Genomic DNA, 23,990 nt, shown 5'->3' with positions numbered 1-23,990 from the left:
CCAGAATAGCAGCACCGCTGACCAAGCTAACACAGAAAAATGCAAAGTTTCAGTGGACGGAGGAATGTGAGAAAAGCTTTCAGAAGCTCAAAACGTGTCTGATAACAACACCAATATTAGTCTTACCATCAGGTTTTGGAGGATTTTCAGTAACTGTGACACCTCGAGGGTGGGATTAGAATGTGTTCTCATTCAAAATGGTCGTGTTATTGCTTATGCTTTGAGACAATTGAAAAAGCACAAGCAAAACTATCCTACACATGATTTGGAGATGGCTGCAGTGGTATTTGCTCTAAAATTTTGGAGACATTATCTATACGGTGAAACTTGTGAGATTTATACTGACCATAAAAGTCTGAAGTATATATTTCAGCAGAGAGATCTAAATCTTCGGTAGCGTCATTGGATGGAACTACTCAAAGACTATGACTGTTCTATTTTGTATCATCCTGGAAAAGCCAATGTGGTGGCTGATGCATTGAGTAGAAAATCTATGGGGAGTTTGGCACATATAGCCCCTGCAAAGAGACTTTTGGCCAGAGATATTCGGAGACTAGAAGATACATGTATCAGATTTAGTGTCGGAAATTCAGAGGCATTGTTGGCTTGTGTTCAGGCTAAGTCTTCATTAGTTGAACGCTTTAAGGCCACCCAATATGAGGATGAACGATTATGCAAATATAGAGATGGGGCCTTAGCTGGTAAAAGCAAGGATATGATTGTTGAAAGTGATGGTGTTCTTCGAATGGGTGACAGGCTATGTTTAGCAGACGTAGATGGGTTGAGACATGCTATTCTTAAAGAAGCTCACAACACTGAATACACTATACATCCTGGATCCACAAAAATGTACCATGACCTGAAGTAATTTTATTGGTGGGAAGGTATGAAGAAAGATGTTGCTAACTTTGTTTCTAGTTATTTGAATTGTCAGCAGGTCAAGGCTGAGCATCACCGACCCGCAGGACTACTACAACAAATTGAGATTCCAGAGTGGAAATGGGAAAGAATCACTATGGATTTTGTCACCGGGCTACCACGAACCCTTAAAGGTTATGACTCGGTATGGGTGATTGTAGATCGACTGACGAAATCAGCACACTTTTTGCCAGTGAAGACTACATATGGTGGAGTCAGGCATGCACAAATATTTATGAACGAAATTGTCCGACTTCACGGAGTTTCAGTATCCATCATCTCTGATAGTGGATCACAATTCACTTCACACTTTTGGAAATCTTTTCAAGAAGCATCGGGTACACGAGTAGATCTTAGTACTGCATTTCATCCACAGACAGACGGGCAGTCTAAACGTACTATACAGATCATGGAGGATATGTTGAGAGCTTGTATTCTTGAGTTTGGAGGTAGTTGGGACACTTATCTACCGTTAACTGAATTTGCTTACAACAATAGCTTCCAATCCAGTATTCAAATGGCACCGTATGAAGCATTGTATGGTAGAAGATGTCATTCTCCTATCGGATGGTTTGAAGCTGGTGAGACTAAATTATTGGGACCCGACCTAGTAAGAAGCTATGGACAAAGTCCAGTTGATCAGACAAAGATTGCTTGCAGCTCAAAGTAGACAAAAGTCTTATGCTGATAAGAGAAGAAGAGATTTAGTGTTCACAATTGGGGACAAAGTATTCCTACGAGTCTCCCCTATAAAAGGTGTGATGCGGTTTGGGAAAAGAGGCAAGTTGAGCCCCAGGTTTATAGGACCGTATGAGATATTAGACCGAGTGGGAGCGGTGGCTTATCGTTTGGCACTTCCTCCTGAGTTGTCCTTTATTCATCCAGTTTTTCACGTCTCAATGCTAAGAAAATGTATATCAGACTCATCTCAGGTGATTGAAGCACCGACTATACCATTCGATGAGAAGTTGTTTTACGAGGAGGAGCCAATGGCTATTGTTGATAGACAAATAAGAAAGCTACAGTCAAAAGAAATCGTGTTCGTAAAAGTCTTATGGAGAAATCATACAGTTGAAGAAGCAACTTGGGAAATAGAAGACACTATGCGAGTCAAGTACCCTCATTTGTTTCAGTCTACAGGTACGTACTTTAGTTAAATTCGGGGACCGAATTTCATAAGGTATGGAGGTTGTAATACCCTATATTTTTTAAATAAGGGTGTAATAATAATAATAATAATAATAATAATAATAATAATAATAATAATCATAATAATAATAATAATAACAAAAATTATAAGAAAATAACTTTTTAAAAAAATAAGTAAGGCAAAAGGGCCGAAGCACATTTGCCTAAAAGAAAAGAAAGGGATGTCGAGTTCGACGAAGCAGAAGCTTCAGAAACGAAACAAGAAAAAAACAACAGAGAAGGAAAGAAAGGGAGAAGAAGAAAGAGGCTAGAACCAAATCTTGAAATTTTTTAAATACGCACTGGTTCTTACGGGTAATACTCGAATCTCTCATCTAAGTTCTTTTCTCCTGGTAATATTTTTTATCTCAATTCATATATTTGAAAGGTTTCACAAAGTATAAGAAATTTAATACCAATTAGAGTTATTCTGAGCAACTTATGCAATTGAATGTTGGTCAATGTTATTGTAAGATAAATTCACTTGGAAAAAGAAGGGTATTGATGTATTTGTACTTAAACTAGTCTCATTATATATGATTTTTGTTAGGTGTAAATTAAGTTAGAGTACAAGGATTTGAGTTTTGGTGTTTAACTATATTGCAATGGCAATAGTGAATTTGGGTTTGAATGTTATGAGTCTAGTATTAAGTACAAAAGATAGGTACTAATTAAGAAGAAATATTATGGACAGTAAAGTTATTTCAGTTTCAATTTATGCACATGATTAAGGAAATTGAACAATAAAGGGAATAAACCTTGTAAATATATTTTTACTTAAAAGATTTTGGAATAATTTAAATTACTCATAGCATGAGTAAATATAATTCGGTGAATTGATGATAAAGTATAAAACTCGGAGGATTGGGGTATTCTAAAATAGCTATGAATTGCCCTAAATAAAGAAATTAACATGAGATCGATATTATGTAATTATAGATTGATTGGAGGAATTTGTACGAGTTGCTTGAGGTGAAGCAGTTGGTATTTCGGCACGAGTACGGTGAGTAGTAATCTTACCGCAATTTGTGTTTTCATAACTTGCATGATTTACACATGATTTTTAATATGAATATGTTACTGATTATTTTGAGTTGCATGTGGGAAAAGTCTTTTACTCGATATGATACCGAAATAGTTATTTGAGATGAATACCGTGGTTTTAAATATTTTCATTGTCACTAGATCTGTTTGACTGTTACTTGAATTTACTGTTATCAAAAGGAAATTATATGATTTGATAAGAACCGAAATGCCCTATATTGTTTTAAAATAGTTTCTACGAGTATATACATATTACAGACACAAGTATAAATGGGAGTAGACATTGAAGGATCCCTTAGCTAACGGCGAGTTCGTTAGACCTGGTGCACCTTGTAGTTACCGATTACCGTTATAGCCCTCGCTAGTGGGAAGTTAGAACTAGCATCCGTTACCAATTTTCCTCGAGTAGGGACTACCGTTATATATGACTTCTTGCAAAGAAGTCCACAGTTATACCGATTACATGATTCGTTCATTGAAACCTCCCAAAATGTGAATATTGATACTATACAGTTGTTACCGAGCTTATTACTGAAATGTTAATTATATTTTACTACAAGAGAAAGCGTGATGAGACTGAAAATTATTCATTGTTTCTGAAAGAGCATTTTTATGTTATTTTCCCTTTGAGATACTAGCATGTTTCTGACTTGTCCCCAAATAAAAAAATGGTTGTGGTTAAGTGTTATTACTCACTGAGCTAGCGACTCATTCCCCGCTAATTATTTTTCCAGAGACAACAGTTGACGCAGGCGAGGATTTCGTTAATTAGAGCGCACAGGTTGATATTTCGTGGTGAGCCTCGCACTTGTTCGCGTGGGCAGAGATTTTACTTATTGTTATGATCTTTTCATTGAGCTCTTAGAGTCGCTCCATAGTTATTATTTTAGTGTCATGCGTATTCTTTCGTTATTATAATCTTATGTTGAGTATCGTTCTCATTTATCAAAGTTGGAGATAAATTAGTATTTTTAGTGGTTAGTTGGTGGTTTAGTTATGGTGGAGATTTGTATTGGTTAATTGACAAGTTATCAAATGTGTGGTATGATATTAGGTTGTTTGGTTATTGATTTGAGACAGGAAAATTTTTGGGATGGTCCAAAAACAGGGGAAACTCTGTCCGATTTTGTGTAAAATTACCGATGAGGCTTACGTGGGAGCACTTGCTCTTAAGCGTCGGTCACAATCCTAAATTGGGTTGTGACATATGTGTATTCATTTGGATTATTATTTTTGGTATTTATTAGCTAATTTAGCTCTTTATATCATCAAAATATATGATAATAATGCATGTGCGTGAAATAGTTGTAATTACATGATATATGTAAAATGTAAATTTTTTAAAATTTTTTTAAAAAAATATAGCCTAGCCAAAATTGCCACGCTTTAAAAGAGTGGCCATATGTCTGTACGTCTACCATGCATATAAGCAAAGACCACGCTTTCTAAGTGTTCCTTTAAAAGCTATAGTTACAAGTGTGGCCTAAAAGGTAACAAAGGCCACGCTTTTTGTGTGTAGATGTAGGGTATAAAAGTGTTGCCATATGGGGTGTAACAAGTGTTGTCTTTGTTGACTAATAGGCCACGCTTAAAAGCGTGGCTTGTGAGGCAACATTTGAAAAGTGTGCCCTTAGGTCAAAGGTTACGCTTCTTTTGGCCACCCCAGAAAAGCGTTGCCTAAAGTCGAAAAGCATTGCCTTTGATCAAAGGCTACACTTTTTGCTAGTTTAGGCAACCCTTTTCCGGAGTAGTCAAAGGCCTAATATGTTGTAGTGACAAGAACATTCTCTCTGCTCTCTAACTTAAACATATTCTCTTGATTTCATTACTTAACGTTTACTGCTTATATTTATTGTGTTCTATTTATTGTTCTTTGTTTTTTGCTAATTATTGACCATAAAGAGCCTTCATCAAAGCTCCCAATACTGTTAGACCTTCATCAGCTGTCCATAGTTCAGTATCGAGCCCGACCTCGAGGCCCCGTATAATCAGGCTCGAGGCCCCGATTCTCAGCCGCTCGGTTTGCTTAAACACACTATTTTTAAGTTCTTACCTTATTTTCTAGTCTCACGCTTAGCATCTACTGCCTGGCAACTAGCATAAAAGCGGATCTCGTATTTTTAGAACCACAAAATCAAATCTAATTGTAATTATCATTTTCAAGGTAAACAGTATTATTTGTTCGGTGAAAATAATAATTAAGGGTATGTGCAAGACTTGTTCTTCTTATTTGAAAGCTCCCTCATGTAAATAGTAAACCGTAATGTTGTTCTAGAGGAAATCTCTCTTGACCGTATCCAAGAGAAATTTATTCACTAACTTAGTCATGAGCGACTCAGTTCTTATCAATTAATTCTTGAATTACCGTAATAATTCTAGGAGGAAAATCATATAATATAACTGGTAATAATGAAAACCTTCTCCAATGGTGAATGCGAAATCAAGATTTTCATTAAGGGAAGCTAAAACATATATAAAAAAGTAAATATATAAAGAAACCACATGAATTCAATATACACATATATATAGTATATTCACATAAAATTTTACCTAGCTATACAGTATAATTTTTCGACGAAGAGGTGTCGTGGATTCACCACCGGGAGAAAGTGATTGATTTTTTTATTTATAAATATGTAGTACTTTTAATGAAATGAAAGTTTAGATCCATATTTTCTTTAAAAATACATTTAAAAAAAAAAACACAAAGTGGCATAAGACTGAATTTTCAAAGTATCTCCTCCCTCAACTAGAGCGCAGAAAAAGTTTAAAAGGACAAATGCAAATTGAGATTGGGATTGATGCCTAACAATACCTTGTATATATAATAGTTTAGTTGCTTGAAGTCACAAGTAATATAGTATGAGATTTATTTAGACAATCTAAATATAGTAGGTTTGGTTTCAAATATATTTATGAAACAAGAGAAACGATCCATTCAAACTTGAGAACATTGAGAAACTACAACGTCTGAGATTTTCATGCATGAATTACATTAAAATGTCTTTTCTTAGAAATTGTCTTAGTCTGGCTAATTCTTAAAAGAGTTGCTACACCTAGAACTATTGTCATATAGCCAAAGTCAAAACATATCCTGTCTATAAATAGTAAAAATAGCACGATATAGCTATTTTTCGGACTGGTCATTCAAAAATAGTCAGCGTTTACGAAGTCAATAAAAAATTCACTATTTTGCTGCAACAGAGATCGGTCCAGCATAATATAGTGGAGTTCAGTGCACCTGTGTATGAACTCAAGCATATTATGCTGGATCGGTATACTTTGCTGGCTCCAGTATAATATACTGGAGACTGGAGCACCAGCGCTCCAAACTCCAGTATATTATACTGGACAATTATACTTGTTGGAACTCCGGTATATTATGCTGGAGTTCTAGTATACTTATGCTGGAACTCCATCATATTATGCTGGAGTTCCAGCATACCTATCTTGGAACTCCAGTATAATATGCTGGAGTTCAAGCATACTTATGCTGGAACTCCAGTATAATGTACTGGTGTATTTTCCGGGTTTTGAACAGTGTTTTCGCTCAGATTTATCTTTACATGAAAAGTGGCTAAATTTCGATTACTTTTGAAATTGGGCTATTTTTGAACGACCAGTTGTAAATCTGGCTATTTTTTAATTTCTCCCCTATAAATACCATCCACTTTATATTATTTCCAGCACACATTAATATCAAAAGCAATACATAGAACTGCAATATAACAATCAAGAATATATGGCCTCACAAAGCTTCTTTTTTCTTCATGTTTTAGCCAATTTTTCCCTAACAAGTCTTGCATTTTCAGCCTCTCTTTCTCCTTATTACTACAACAGAGTTTGTCCCAAGGCTTTGCCAACTATTAAAAGGGTTGTTGAGGATGCAGTTCGACAAGAGAGGCGAATGGGAGCCTCTTTACTGCGTCTACATTTTCATGATTGTTTTGTTAATGTGAGTTTTTTTTTCGTCCAAATTTTTGGCTTTTGTTATATGGTATATTTGTTACTAATGTGATTGTAATTATAGGGTTGTGACGCTTCTATTCTTCTAGATCAAACAGCCACTATTGATAGCGAGAAGACTGCTCTTGCTAATAACAATTCCGCCAGAGGATTTGAAGTAATAGACAGAATCAAGTCAGAGGTTGATAAAGCTTGTGGACGTCCAATTGTATCTTGTGCAGATATTTTAGCTGTTGCAGCTTGTGATTCTGTGGTTGCGGTGTGTATAACTCACTTTTCTCCTAATATCAGATTTCGAAGTTTAAATGTCCTTAACCTAATGAAAATTATTTGATTAAGTATGAGAATATTTTCATGATTTTGGTATATTATACAACTACATGAAAGCACAAAATGCTTTTTAGTCTTCGACTCGTAATATATACTCCTTCTATTCCATTTTACGGGACACGTTTTTATTTTTAATCCGTTCAAAAAAGAATGATACGTTTATATATAAAAAATCTCTTTACTTTTAAAGTTCCTATTTTATTCTTTGCTCCTATTACTATTGAAATATCATGGTATTTATAAGACCACAAGTTCTAAGGATAAATATATGTCACGACCCGGATTTCTCACCCTCAGGAGTCCTGATGGCGCCTACTAATGTGAGTTAGGCAAACCAATCCTTAACAACTTACTTCATTAACAAATCACTTCTTTTAATGATTATCAGTGATAGCATGAAAAATATCGGAATTTAATAAATATACAGAAGACTTAAATTAAAGAACTGAACAATAATACAAAAATCATCATATGCCTCTACCCAAGAACTGGTGTCACATTACTCACGAACTTCTAAGAGTACTAAATACAACCGTTTGAAAGAAAAATATAAACTGTTTGTCTTGAATATATGAGATAACAGACTGAAATAAAGATAGAGGAGACGCCGGGCCTGCGGACGCTTGCAAGGCTACCTCGGTGTCTCACTGGACTGAAAGCTGGCTCCCGCGCTATTGCTGCTATTCAAGACCTGGATCTGTGCAAAAGAGCACAAAGTGTAGTATCAGCACAACCGACCCCATGTGCTGTTAAGTGTCTGGCCTAACCCCGGCGAGGTAGTGACGAGGCTAGGACCAGACTCCAGATAAACCTGTGCAGTTATATACTATATGGCAGAAAAGTAAGCAGGTAATAAGCAATCAAAGCTGGGAAGGGGGAAACATGCTCCGGTAGGCGTACCATCCGCTCTCATTTCATTATATCTTGTGGTAGGCATACCACCCGCTCCCATTTTATTATATCTTGTGGTAGGCGTACCACCCGCTCCCACTACATTATATCTTGTGGCAGGCATACCACCCGCTCCCATTTTATTATATCTTGTGGTAGGCGTACCACCCGCTCCCATTTCATTATATCTTGTGGTAGGCGTACCACCCGCTCCCTTTTACATTTCATCACACAATCACAAGAAATTCCGGCAAGGGAACATAAATAATATAGTAACTTCCCGGCAAGGGAACACAACAATGTTATAATTTTCCCGGCAAGGGAACAACAATATTGAATTAGTCATCCCAGCAAGGGAGAATCAGCTATAACCAACCTCAACTCAACTTGTACTCAGTTCAATTATTGAAAATGCTCAATCATAGAAGATCATTAAGTAAAGCACCCAAGTGTCATTTAAGAACACAACAACTTTCAATTTAAGACTCACGGTCATACTTGATACCAACGTATAGATACTCATCACCATGCCTATACGTCGTACTCAACAAGAAGCAAGTAGCAAGTATGACTCAACTCCTAATCCCTCAAGCTAGGGTTACACCAAACACTTACCTCGATGCCTTGATCACCACTCAAGTCTCAACTATAGATTTACCCCTTGATTCCACCACCAATCCGCTCGAATCTAGTCACAAGTTACTTAATTACATCAATAAGTGCTAAATGAATCAACCCCAATGCATGAAAATGAGTTTTCTAAAGTTTTACCCAAAAGTCAGAAATTACCCCCGGGCCCACGTGGTCGAAACCAGAGGTCTGGAACGAAACCCGATTACCCATTCCCCCATGAATCCAAATTTATGATTTGTTTTGAAATCGAACCTCAAATTGAGGTCCAAATTCCCAATTTTAGAAAAAACCTAGGTTCTACCCAAAACACCCAATTTCCCCCATGAAAATCTTTGATTTGAGGTTGAAATCATGTTAAAAGATGTCAAGGAGTGAAGAAAATGAATTAGAAATCACTTACCAACGTTTTGGAGAAGAAAGGTTGTTTGAAAAATCGTCTCTTATATTTTGGGGGGTTTGAAAAGTGAAAAATAACTGAAATTCTCGTTTATTTATACCCCTCTCATCAAATGGACTGCGGCCGCACAGCCTCCACCGTGAACCGCATAAAGGCGACCGCGGCCGCGCTGGCCCCTCCCTGAAGACCTGCAGTTGAGCACCTTATGCGGACCGCACAAAGGCGACTGCGGCCGCACAGCTTCCACTGCGGATCGCACAAAGGCGCCCGCGGCCGCGCTGGCCCCTCCGCGGTCGCACGCGATTTCTCGCGGACCGCACTAGAGGTTCAGAGACTGTGGCTTCCTGAACCTGCAACACCTGACTTTCTAAGCCTAAAGCATCACGAAACCTACTCGAAACTCACCCGAGCCCTCGAAACTCCAACCCAAGTATACACACAACCTCAAAAACATCCTACAGACATATTCGTGTACTCAAATGACCAAAATAACATCACAAGCATCGAATTAAACCTCGAGATCAATAAAATTTCTCAAAACTCTTTTAAACATCAAATTTCTGAATTAAAGTCCGGATCACGTCAAACGACGTTCGTTTTTAACCAAATTTCACAGGAATGACTTAAGTCATATATAAGACCTGTACCGGGCGCCGGAACTAAAATACGGGCCCGATACCATTGCTTTCTAATCAATTTTCACTTCGAATTTCCTTAAACAATTTCTGAAAACAATTTCACTTAAAAATTCATTTCTCGGGCTAGGGACCTCGGATTCCGATTCCGGGCATACGCCCAAGTCCCATATTTTCCTACGAACCCTCCGGGACCGTCAAATTACGGGCCCGGGACTGTTTACCCAAAATGTTGATCGGAGTCAAATTTATTCATTTTAAAGTCAAGACTTAACATTTTTCACAGAATATCATATTTAAGCTTTCAGGCTACGCGCCCGGACTACGCACGTAAATCGAAGCGACCCTAAATGAGGTTTTCGAGGCCTCGTAAACACATAATGGGTAAGAAAACAGGTGAGGTCGTCACATTATAACATGTGTGACAAATATTTTATTTTTTCCTTGAACTTTTACCAATAACGTCATATAAATTAAACGGGTGGAGTACGCTGAATAAGGCTCAGATATCTGTATTTCAAAAATATGACTCGGTTCACATGAAAAAATAAAACTAGAACAGGTAGCCACCTTTATGCAAGAAATTGAAATTGCTATATATAGAGAGAGTTGGAGACACACACCTCATGTTATTTTCATATAGACTTGATAAACCCCTTGTTTATTCTTAATTCAACTACTAAAAAGTAAATTAAATATGTTTTATACAGTTAGGAGGACCATCATGGAGAGTGCCACTAGGAAGAAGGGATTCAACAACAGCCAGCAGAACACAAGCCAACAATGGCATTCCATCCCCATTTATGGACTTACCTTCACTAATCAAGAATTTCAAGAATCAATGCTTAAATCAGGAAGACCTTGTTGCACTCTCTGGTGGCCATACATTAGGATTTGCTCAATGACACTAAAAATATTGATTCCAATTTTGCAAGACAAAGACAATCTAGTTGTCCGCGATCAGGAGGTGATTCTAATCGTGCACCCCTTGATCCAACTCTAGCATTTTTTGACTCAAAGTATTTTAGTAATTTGGTAGCAAAGAAAGGGCTTTTGCGATCTGATCAAGATGTGGTGGTCAAACTGGTAATCTTGTTAAGATTTATAGCGAAAATCATTCGATTTTCTCCAAAGATTTTACTAATTGGATGATTAAGATGGGTAATATCAAGCCATTGACTGTGAGTCGAGGTCAGATTCGGGTGAATTGCAGGAAGGTGAACTAAGAGATGTTGACTATGCTGAAGAAATTAATCAAGTGTTTAAAGAATTTTACTATTTTTTCTTTTCTTTTCGAATTATTTGAGTTTGTTGTGAAGTTAAATAAGTTTGTAATAAAGTTGAGGAACCTCTCTTTTCCATGTCTAGCTAGCTGCTTTGAAAATTGATCGGTTTTTGTCCAAGTGTAATTTAATATGCTAATGGAATTGTAAGTTCATATTTTGTATTGATTAGTAAATTCAGGTGCTTTGATAAATGATGAAAAGTGTATATTTTTTAGAGTAGATCATTACATCATTTCGACGAAGAGGCATCATCAGCTTGTCACGACCCCAAATTCCCACCTTAGGATGTCGTGATGGAACCTAGTCTCTAAGACTAGGTAATCCTAACATACATTGAGAATTTAGACTAAAAACATGAAATAAAACTGATAAGTCTCATAATAACTTCAATACAGAACAACAATACAATATTCTCAAAACCCGATGAGACTGAGTCATAAGCTCTACAGAAATGTACTAAAATCTTTAATATAATACTGTCAGAATAGAGGATAAACAATAATAAGAGAATGGCGAAAGGTGACCCCGAGGCCTGTGAGCGTCAGGCAGGTATACCTTGAAGTCCCCGAAAATAACTGAAAGATCACTAGCGTCCGACACGAGCAGATGTACCTAGATCTGCACAAAAATATGCAGCGTACCCAGTAAGTATCAAGTCTAACCTCGGTAGAATAGTGAAGAGGCCATCTTAGGATACCTATTAGGACAATATAAACTTAATAGAGTATAATAAATACCAATAACGGTAAATGAGGAAATGAATGATAACAAGCAGTACAATAATGTAGGCTAATAATAGGATTTAAGGCAAGAAAGACAACGAGAAGTGAACACATGATGAGGACAACAAGTAATCGAATAAGAACAAATACAATTAAGACAATGAAGAAAACAACAAGAACTATTCAACCAACAAGCCTTTTTAACATGGAATGTACAAAAGAATTACAAAGGTACCACGCCTCATATTCATATTCCACAATTTCAATCACAATTTTTCCTTATATCATCGTGTGAGCTTTAGATTTATTTTTTTTAAAATATTTTCCCAAAATAGCTATACATGTTTTAGCCCCCTTATCTCACCGCGTGGCTTCAAGTAATTTCCTTACTAGCAACACGCGTATAAACCCCACCTTATCTCACCGCATGCGTATCAACCCCTATCCTTATACCACTGCATGTATATCGATATCACAACACCATAATTAACTCACACCATATGTGCCCATATGCAACAACACTTGCCAAAATCAACAATACCAATGTTACCACAACATATAGCCCGTGGGTCAATCACAATGTATACAATAATCTCGATGACAACAAAATGAATGAGGAATACTCAACAAAGAAAGATATCTCAACAATTAACAACTTCAACCCCAATGTGATAATGAATTTCACAACTTCAACATCAATAATCCAACAAAAAGATATTCGGCGAAATAATAACTTCAAGTAAGAGTAATTCAACAATAAAGGGGTAACAAGATAATAAGAGAAGTAGCAACTTCAACTAAAGCATATAAGAGCAATTACAACAACAAAAGATAGAACAAATGCTAACAACATCAATTAGAGTATGTGAGAGGAGATTTAACAATGAAAGATGTAATATGTTAAACTAAATCCAATTAAATGCATGGATGAAATCTAAAAGTCTAGACCGATCAAAATACCACATATAGCCCGTGTACACACTCGTCACCTTGTGTGCACGTCTTTCGCATAATACAATTAACACAAACAAGCCAAATCCTAAGGGGCAGTTCTCCCACAAAGTTTGGTAAGATACTTTTCTCAACTAGGCAAAATCAATCCTCGAAAAGAGATTTTCCCCTAAAATTAACCTCCACACGGCTCAAATATAACCAAAAATAACTTAATATCATAAAAAATGCAAGGGAAAATAATTACGATAGACAAAGCTATGATCTTCACACATTTCCCAAAAAGTCAACATAAATCAATCCCGGGTTTGTCTGATCAAAATCCGGGTCCAAGGATAGATTCTGACTACCCATAATCCCATGAGTCCATATATGTGTTTTGTTTTCAAATCCGAGTTCAAATCGACTCTCAAAATCCAAATTATAATTTTTTAAAACTTTGACAAATATTCTAAATTTCCTCTTTGATTCTCACAATTTTGATGTTAAATATTGTTGGAATTTGATTAACTAGTATATAATCATGAAATATTGTTGGACATTTATTAGAATCACTTACCCAATATTTGTAGACGAAAATTCCCTCTCTAAATCGCTTCCTACAAACTCTAGAGTTCTTAAATTGCCACGACCAAAGTTCTCCCTCCATGAATTATCGTAACGGCACCTAGTCTCTACGACTAGGTAAGCCTAACAATTGCGGAAAAAGAAACAAAAAATGCGGAAAAACTAATAAAAACTGAAGATAAACAATATAAAGGCGTTTAAGATGCCGCTCAGCATATACTAATACAAGATCTCAAAAATTGAACAACTTCCCAAGATCCGGAATCTCATGAAATCACAAGATAACGATACTACATAGTGCTCTAACTCCAGAATATCTAAACCAAAGTAAATACATAAGGGATGTAACTACAAGAGAGAATGGAGAGGGACTCCTCGGTCTGCGGACGTGTTAGATATACCTCGAAGTCTCTAAAGGATCGCCTTGTCTCAAGGATGGTAGGGCTAAGCCGAAGAATCTGGATCTGCACATGAAAAACATGCATAAAAAGGGCATGAGTACGCCACAACGATACTCAGTAAATGCCAAGCCTAACCTCGATCGGGTAGTGATGAGGAAAGTCAGGGCCCTACTGATTATAAATGAAATAAACAAGGTAAACAATATAGAATACAACAGTATAATTTAAGTGCTAACAGTCGATATTAATTAAAAACACAGAAGGAATCTAACTTAGTGCACAGAAATAGCAACAGGGGATCTCCTGGGATACCATCCCGTAATTCCAAACGTAAATGTCCAAAGGATCTCTCAGGATACCGTCCCGTAGTCTGAATCATAAAGATGCAGGGGAAACTCTCGAAATACCAATCCGTAGTCCCAAAGTATCTACCGAGTGCTGTCCCGTTGTCCCAAATATAAATATGCAGGGGGGTCTACCAAGATACTGTCCCGTAGTCCCAAAGTAAACACACAATAGCAACACGAAGAATATTTAGCACAACCCAATTTCCTACCAAGGTAAAATCGGTATTTCTATCCTAGCATGCTGCACAGAATTCAAATAAAGCAGTTTGAACAAATAAAGCAATTAAGTCACTTAGACATGCTTCCCTAGTCTAACAGTAGATTTAAATTGCAAGTAATGTACAACAAGGAAGAAAAATACAGTTATAGTTACTTAATGAAAACACGATTTTCAACAATTAGCACATGTACGCACTCGTCACCTCACGCACATGGCATTTCATATATTAACAACACCAAATCCTAAGGGCAGTTCCCCCAAACGAAGGTTAGACAAGCCACTTACCTCGAACCGACTCAAAAATCAATCAGGAACCACGCTCTTGTCACGAGTACTTGACTTCAAATGGCCCAAATTTATTCAAATCAATTGCATAATGTAAATATAACTTCAAGTAACTAATTTCACTAATTAATTCGAAGCTAACACGCGAAATTAAGAAAATTACCCAAAAAGTCACCCGGGCTCACGTCACGGAATTAGGTAAAAGTTACGGATTATGAACCCCCGTTCACTCATGAGTATAACCATACCTAAATTATCCAAATCTGATGTCAAATTCCAATCAAAACTCGAAAATTAGGCCTAAGAACTATTCTAAAATTTTCCCTAATTTCTCACCCCAAATCCGAAATTAGGTGATGAATTCACGTTTAGATTAATGGGTTATAAGCAAAAAGGAGTTAGGAATCATTACCCAATCGATATCTCTGAAAATTCCTCAAAATCTTGCTCAAATCCGAGCTCCCAAACTCTAGTTTTGATAAAAATGGCTAAACCCTCGACTTTGAAATTTTATAATCTGCCCAGGTAAATCCTTCTACGCGAACGCGGAAGGACCCTCGTGTTCGCGAAGCACAACTTCACTTGGCCCAGATTTCCTTCATCGCAAACGCGATACCCCTGCCGCGATGCAGTAGCAGCCTTCTCCCTCCTATGTGAATGCGGGACCCTCTTCACGAACGCGTAGGCATACGACCTCACAGCTTCACGAACGCGTAATGTTAAGCTTCCACCATCCTTGGATCCTCTTCGCGAACGCGAGACACCACTCGCGAACGCGAAAAACCAAGCCAGAACTGGAGACCTGCTGCATTTTCTGCAATTCTCTAAGTCCAAAAATGACCTGTTGATCATCCGAAACACACCCGAGGTCCCCGGGACCTCAATCAAACATGCCAACCAATCCTAAAACATCATTCAAACTTGTTCCAACCTTCGGAACGCTCAAAACAACATGAAAATACCAAATTAACATCGGATTCAAGCCTAAGAACTCCAAAAACTCTCAAATTCCGCTTTCGGTCAAAAAGTCTATCAAACCTCGTCTGAATGACCTAAAATTTTGCAAGCATGTCACATTCAACACTACGGAGCTACTCCAACTTCTAGAATTCCATTCCAACCTCGATATCAAAAACTCACTATCAAACCGAAAACTTTAAAAATTCAACTTTCGGCATTTCAAGCCTAAATAAGCTATGGACCTCCAAAACACAATCCGAACACGCCCCTAAGCCCGAAATCACTCAACGGAGCTAACGGAACCAACTGAATTCCATTCCGAGTCCATCTTCACATTGCTTCGACTATGGTTCAAATTTTAAAGCTTAAGCTTTCTTTTAGGGACTAAGTGTCCCAAAACACTCTGAAACTCAAACAAGCATAGAGACATATATGAAGTAGTAAAAAGATGAGGGTAATGGCTGACATATCCTGCTCGGTCTCCAAGGTCGCCTCCTCGACTGGCTGACCCTGCCACTGAACCTTTTACTGAAGCAATGTTCTTTGACCTCAGCTTTCGAATCTGCCTGTCCAATATTGCCACTGGCTCCTCAACATAAGATAGATCCTTGTCCAACTGGACTGAACTGAAATTCAACACATGCAACGGATCGTCGTGATACTTCCGGAGCATCGAAACATGAAATACTGGATGAACTCCTGCCAAGCTGGGAGCTAAGGCAAGCTCATAAGAAACTTCCCCAACACGTCTCAATATCTCAAAAATGACCAATAAACCTCGAACTCAACTTCCCTTTTTCCCAAATATCATAACGCCCTTCACAGGCGAAACCCGAAGTAGAACCCGCTCTCCAACCATATAGGCAACATCACGAACCTTCCGGTCCGCGTAACTCTTTTGTCTGGACTAGGCTGTGCGGAGTCTTATTCTGAATCACCTTAACCTTCTCCAAAGCATCCTGAACCAAGTATGTGCCCAATAATCTAGCCTCACCCAGTTCAAACCAACCCACTGAGGATCTACACCGCCTACCATACAAGGCCTCATACGGTGCCATCTGAATGCTAGACTGATAGCTGTTATTGTAGGCAAACTCTGCCAGTGGCAAGAACTGATCCCAAGATCCTCCAAACTCCATCACACACGCATGAAGCATATCCTCAAGAATTTGAATAGTGCACTCGGATTGTCCGTCCGTCTGGGGGTGAAATGCTGTGCTTAACTCCACCCGAGCACCTAACTCATCCTGTACGTCCCTTCAGAACTGTGATGTGAACTGAGTACCTCTATCTGAAATGATGGAAACTGGAATGCATACAAATGAACAACCTCCCGGATATAAATCTCCATCAATCACTCCGAAGAATAGGTAGTACACATAAGAATGAAGTGCGTGGACTTGGTCAGTCGATCCACAATCACCCAAATGGCATCGAACTTTCTCAAAGTTCGTGGGAGCCCAAATACAAAGTCTATGGTGATCCGCTCCCACTTCCACTCCGGAATCTCTATCAGCTGAAGCAACCCACCCGGTCTCTTGTGCTTATACTTCACCAGCTAACAATTGAGGCACCGAGCTACAAACCCAACTATATCTTTCTTCATCCGCCTCCACTAATAGTGCTGCCTCAAATCCTAGTACATCTTTGCGGCACTCGGATGGATGGAATACCGCAAACTATGGGTCTCTTATAGAATCAACTCCCGAATCGAAGCCCATCAACATTGGGTACACATACCTGACCCTGTATCATCAATACCCTGTCATCACCAATAGTAACATGTCTGGCATCACCGTGCAAAACCTTGTCCTTAAGGACAAGCAAATAAGGTCATCATACTGACACTCCCCGATACGATCAAATAAGGAAGACCGAGAGACCACACAAGCTAGAACCCGACTGTTCTCCAAAAGATCCAATCTCACAAACTGGTTGGCTAAGGCCTGAACATCCATCACCATGGGCCTCTCTGCTGCTGGTAAATAAGCCAAACTCCCCAAATTCTCCGCCCGGTGACTCAAAGCATCGACCACCACATTGTCCTTGCTTGGGTGATACAAGATAGTGATATCATAGTCCTTCAGTAGCTCTAAACACCTCCTCTGGCTCAAATTAAGATCCTTCTGCTTGAACAAATGCTGCAAACTTCGGTGATCAGTGTAGATCTCACAAGGAACACCGTACAAATAATGATGCTAGATCTTCAAGGCATGAACAATAGGAGCTAACTTGAGATCATGGACAGGATAATTCTTCTCAGGTACCTTCAACTGTCTGGACACGTAGGCAATCACCCTACCATCCTTGCATTAATACCGCTCCAAGGCCAATCCTCGAGGCATCACAATAGACAGTATAAGACCTAGAACTTGTAGGCAATATCAAAACTGGGGCTATAGTCAAAGCTGTCTTGAGCTTCTGGAAGCTCGCCTCACACTCTTCTGTTTACTGGAATGGAGCACCCTTCTGGGTCAGCCTGGTCATAGGTGTTGCAATAGATGAAAACCCCTCAACAAATCGACGGTAATAACCCGCCAAGCCAATAAAGTTGCGGATCTCTGTAGCTGAGGATGGTCTGGGACAACTCTGCACTGCTTCCACTTTCTTCGGATCCACCTGTATACCCTCACTCGATACCACGTGGCACAAGAATGCCACGGAATCCAACCAAAACTCACATTTTGAGAACTTTGCATATAACTTCTTTTCCCTCAAAGTCTGAAGCACTGTCCTCAGGTGCTGCTCATGATCCTCCCGACTTCGGGAGTATACCAAAACATCATCAATAAAGACAATGACGAACGAGTCAAGATATGGTCGGAACACACTATGCATCAAATGCATAAAGGCTTCTGGGGCATTGGTCAACCCAAATGACATAACAAGGAACTCGTAATGACCATACCAAGTCCTAAAAGTAGTCATCGGGTTGTCTGGCTCCCGAATCTTCAATTGATGGTAACCCGAACGCAAGTGCATCTTAGAAAATAGTAGATCATAAATACGAGGCAAAAGATACCAGCTCATCACTGTAACTTTGTTCAACTGGCGATAATCAATGCACATACACATAGAACCAACCTTTTTATTCACAAACAAGATAGGAGCACCCCAAGGTGATACACTAGGCCAAATTAAACCCTTATCAAGCAATTCCTGTAACTGATCTTTCAACTCCTTCAACTCAAGAGGGGCCATACAATATGGAGGAATAGAAATGGGTTGGGTGCCTGGCAATAGATCAATGCCAAAATCAATATCTCTGTCAGGTGGCATACCCGGAAGGTCAGCTAGAAACACATCAGGGATGTCCCGTACTACTGGGACTAAATCAACTATAGGGGTATCAACACTAACATCTCTCACATAGGCCAGATACGTGTCACACCCCTTCTCAACCATTCACTGAGCCTTAAGGAAAAAAATAACTCTACTAGGAGTGTGACCTAAAGTACCCCTCTACTCTACTCACGGTGCACCTAGCATAGCCAGCGTCGTAGTTTTGGCGTGACAATCAAGAATAGCATAATGGGATGACAACCAGGCCATGCCCTATGATGATAGAAATGGAGACAAATAAGAATAAGTGGAGCCTGGATCGAATAGAACCGATGCATCTCTATGACAAACCAGGACAATACCTATGATGATAGAATTGGAGGTGACAACCTCAGTACGAGCAGGAAAGGCATAATATCTGGCCTGGCCTCCCCCTCTAGGGCGACCTCTACCTCCCCGACCTCTACCTCTAGCTGGATGAGCCGGCAGGGTAGCAACTGGAGTTATAACTATAGTCTGAGAACTCTACGGGGCACGATGTGGCTGAGAAGTCTATGGAGGTGCACCCCTCCTAAGTCTGGGGCAATCCCTCACCATATGGCGTGTGTCACCACACTCAAAACAAGCTCTGGGAGGACGTGGTGGTTGTGGTTGGATCGGGCCAGGTCTGCTAGTTTGACCATTGAAAGCACCTCATGCACGAGGCGTACTAGATACTGGAGGTGCATAATAAGGCTTTTGAGGTCTAGGAGGAGCTGGAATACCACTGGCTGCTGGATGAGCTAAATTAATAGGGCGACTCATATAACCCCTACCATGACAAACTACAGTTGGAGCACAGACGCTAGAATAATGGCCCGACTCTCGAGACCTCTTGGCCTCCCTCTCCTCTCTAACCTGAGCATGCATACCCTTCACTATCCTAGCAATGGTCACCACCCGCTGATAAGAAATATCTATCTCCAAGCCATGCTATACTTGATGCTGGGAATGATCCCCTCAATAAACCGGTAAACTCTCTCACGAACTGTAGCAACCAAGGCTGGTGCATGCCTAGCCAAGTTAGTGAAACTAACAGCATACTCCGAAACAGTCATAGTGCCCTGTCGCAAATGCTCAAACTCTATGCGCTATGCGTCCTTGGGTTCTGAGGAACAAACTCTCTCAAGAACATATCTGAAAACTGAGTCCAAGTGAGGGATGTTTCCTCATCTGGGCTGTCCAACTCAAAAGTACGCTACCACTGGTAGGCGGCTCCTCGAAGCTGGAAGGCAGTGAAAGAAACCCCACTCGATCCTGATATACCCAGTGCGGAGGATACAGTGACACTCCTCTAGAAATCCCAAGGCATCATCTGATGCTAAACCACTGAATATAGGAGGCTTATACTTCTTAAACCTCTCAAGCCTCTGCTGCTCATCCTCTGAAGCCACTGGCCTGTCCTCAGGCTGATCTGGAACTGCAAGCGGTACCTGTATAACCTCTGGGATCTGATCAACCTGGACTCGCTGCTCAGGAGCGCGGGTGGTGGGAGTCTGTGCTCCTCCCCTGGCCTTGGATGTGGCTGCAACAAGGAGAATCAGCTCTACCTGAGCTCGAGTAGTGTACATGCTCACGAACAGTGCAAGAGTCTCCTGAAGAGCTGGAATAGTAGTAGCAGTAGGCGTATAAGGTGCCTGGACTCCGACTGGAATTGCTAGTGGTTCTTTCGTGGAAGCTCGCGCAGGTGCTCTGGCTGCACCACGAGCGCGTCCTCGACCTCTACCCCGGCCCCAACCTCTGACGGCTCTAGCAGGGGACGCGGGTTCCTGGTCATCTCCGGTAGCATGTGTCCTCACCATCTGTGAGAGAATAGAAGATAAAAGTTTAGAATTGTGATATCAAAAATCTCGCACGACAAGGAAATCAAATGAAGTGAAGTTTTTCCTAACAGTTACATAGCCTATTGTAGATTAGTAGAGACGTCTCCATATCGATCCGCGAGACTCTAATAAATCGTCTTGTGATTCATGACTCCTATGAACCTAGAGCTCTGATGCCAACTTGTCACGGCCCAAGTTCTCCCTCCGTGAACTGTCGTGATGGTACCTAGTCAATACGACTAGGTAAGCCTAACAATTGCGAAAAAAGAAACAAAAAATGCGGAAAAACTAATAAAAACTGAAGATAAACAATATAAAGGCGTTTAAGATGTCGCTCGACATATACTAATACAAGATCTCAAAAACTAAACAACTTCTAAATACCCGGAATCTCATGAAATCATAATCTAAGGATACTACATAGTGCTCTAACTCCAGAATGTCTAAAAGAAAGTAAATACAGAAGGGATGTAACTATAAGACAGAATGGAGAGGGACTCCTCGGTCTGTAGACGCGGCAGATATACCTCAAAGTCTCTGAGGGATCGCCTTGCCTCAAGGATGGTAGGGCTGAGCCAAAGAACCTGGATCTGCACATGAAAAACACGCACAAAAAGGGCATGAGTACACTACAACGGTACTCAGTAAGTGCCAAGCCTAACCTCGGTCGGGTAGTGACGAGGAAAGTCAGGGCCCTACTGATTATAGATGAAATAAACAAGGTAAACAGTATAGAATACGACAGTATAATTCAAGTGTTAATAGTCTATATCAATTAAAAACACAGAAGGAATCTAACTCAGTGCAGAGAAATAGCTACAGGGGATCTCCACGGATATCGTCACGTAGTCGCAAACATAAATGTCCAGAGGATCTCCCGAGATACCATCCCGTAGTCTGAATCAAAAAGATGCAGGGGAAACTCCCAGAATACCAATCTATAATCTCAAAGTAAATATCCAGTACATGGGATCTATCGGGTGCTGTCCCGTAGTCCCAAATATAACTATGTAGGGGGATCTACTGGAATACCGATCCGTAGTCCCAAAGTAAACAAACAGGGGGATCTCCCGGGATATCGTCCCGTAGTCCCAAAGTAAACACACAGCAGCAACACGAAGAATATTCAGCACAACCCAAGTTTCTACCAAGGTAAAACAAGTATTTCTATCCTAGCATGCTGCACAAAATTCAAATAAAGCAGTTTAAGCATGTAAGCAATTAAGTCACTTAGACATGCTTTCCTAATCTAACAATAGGTTTAAATTGCAAGTAATGTACAACAAGGAAGAAAAACATAGTTATAGTTACTTAATAAAAATAGGATTTTCAACAAATAGCACATGTACGCGCTCGTCACCTCACGTACAAGGCATTTCATATATCAAAAACACCAAATCCTAAGGGGAGTTCATCCATACAAGGTTAGACAAGCCACTTACCTCGAACCGACTCAAAAATCAACCCGAAACCACGCTCTTGCCGCGAGTACTCGACTCCAAATGGCCCAAATCTATTCAAATCAATTGCATAATATATATATAACTTCAAGTAACTAATTTCACTAATTAATTCGAAGCTAACACGCGAAATTAAGAAAATTGCCCAAAACGTCCCCTGGGCCACATCTCAGAATCGGTTAAAAGTTACGGATTATGAACCCCCATTCACTCACGAGTCTAACCATACAAAAATTATCCAAATCCGATGTCAAATTCCAAATCAAAACTCGAAAATTAGGCCTAAGAACTTTTTCAATTTTTCCCCAATTTCTCACCCCAAATCTGAAATTAGATGATGAATTCACATTTATATTAATGGGTTATAAGGAAAAAGGAGTTAGGAATCATTAGCCAATCGATATCTTTGAAAATCCCTCAAAATCTCGCTCAAATCCGAGCTCCCAAACTCTAGTTTTGATAAAAATGGCTAAACCCTCAACTTTGAAATTTTATAATCTTCCCAGGTAAATCCTTCTTCAGAACGCGGAAGGACCCTCGCGTTCGTGAAGCACAACTTTTCTTGGCCCAGATTTCCTTCATCGCGAACACGATGCCCCTGTCACGAATGCGGTAGCAGCCTTCTCCCTCCTGCCCGAATGCAGGGCTCTCTTCGCGAACACGTAAGAATACGACCTCACAGCTTCGCGAACGCGGGAACATCATCACGAACGCGAACCGTTAAGCTTCCACTAGCCCCAACTCCTTTTTGCGAATGTGAGACCCTTCTCGCGAACGCGAAGAAGGAAACCAGAAATGGAGACCCGCTGCATTTTTAAGTCCAAAAATGACACGTTGAGTATCTGAACCACACCCGAGGCCCCCGGGACCTCAACCAAACATGCCAACTAATCCTAAAACATCATTCAAACTTGTTCCAAGCTTCGGAACGCTCAAAAGAACATCAAAACACAAAATTAATAGTGGATTCAAGCCTAAAAACTCTAAAACTCTCGAATTTCACTTTCGGTTAAAAAGTCTATCAAACCTCGTCTGAATAACCTGAAATTTTGCAATCACGTTACATTCAACACTACGGAGTAACTCCAACTTCCAGAATTCCATTCCGACCCTGAAATCAAAATCTCACTATCGAACCGGAAGCTTCAAAAATTCAACTTTCAACATTTCAAGCCTAAATAAGCCACTGACCTCCAAAACACAATCCGAACACGCCCCTAAGCCTGAAATCACCCAACGGAGCTAACGGTACTGACGAGATTTCATTCCGAGGCTATCTTAACACTGCTCTAACTATGGTCCAAATTCTAAACCTTAAGCTCTCTTTTAGGGACTATGTAACCCAAAACACTCCGAAACTCAAAAAAAATCATCCCTACAAATCAAAATAGCAGAAATAAGCACGGGGAATGCAGTTATTAGGCAACATTTGCGAAGCCTATTCCCTTAGCAAATGTGACTAAAATATCACAAATGCAAACCTACCCAGAATGGCATACACTTCGCAATTGCGAGTGAGGAATCGGAATTGCGATACCTGACCCTCACCAGTTCTCTTCGCTGTTGATACCCAATTTTCCCTATATATTATTAATCTGCAAAATATCTTCATAATAGCATATATAAGAATATCCAAATGTTTTAT

General features: G+C 39.6%; 1 protein-coding gene and 1 pseudogene across 1 annotated transcript; both read left to right on the top strand.

Annotated features, from left to right (window-relative positions):
• The first annotated feature begins 1,456 nt into the window (after positions 1-1,456).
• On the top strand, positions 1,457-2,101 carry LOC142164642 (uncharacterized). Its single transcript, XM_075222836.1, has one exon. The coding sequence runs from the start codon at positions 1,539-1,541 to the stop codon at positions 2,073-2,075; it is 537 nt and encodes a 178-aa protein (XP_075078937.1). The 5' UTR covers positions 1,457-1,538; the 3' UTR covers positions 2,076-2,101.
• Positions 2,102-6,816: 4,715 nt separating this feature from the next.
• LOC107810889 (peroxidase RIP1-like) lies at positions 6,817-11,293 on the top strand (annotated as a pseudogene).
• The last annotated feature ends 12,697 nt before the right edge of the window (positions 11,294-23,990 follow it).

The sequence above is a fragment of the Nicotiana tabacum genome, chromosome 10, assembly GCF_000715075.1.
Source record: "Nicotiana tabacum cultivar K326 chromosome 10, ASM71507v2, whole genome shotgun sequence".
Classification (NCBI taxonomy): domain Eukaryota; kingdom Viridiplantae; phylum Streptophyta; class Magnoliopsida; order Solanales; family Solanaceae; genus Nicotiana; species Nicotiana tabacum.
Note: the sequence above shows the minus strand (reverse complement) of the source record. Positions and strands in the feature narration are given on the sequence as shown.

Excerpts from the sequence above, each read along its gene's own strand:
- LOC142164642 (XM_075222836.1), top strand. The coding sequence starts at position 1,539 with ATGGACAAAGTCCAGTTGATCAGACAAAGATTGCTTGCAGCTCAAAGT.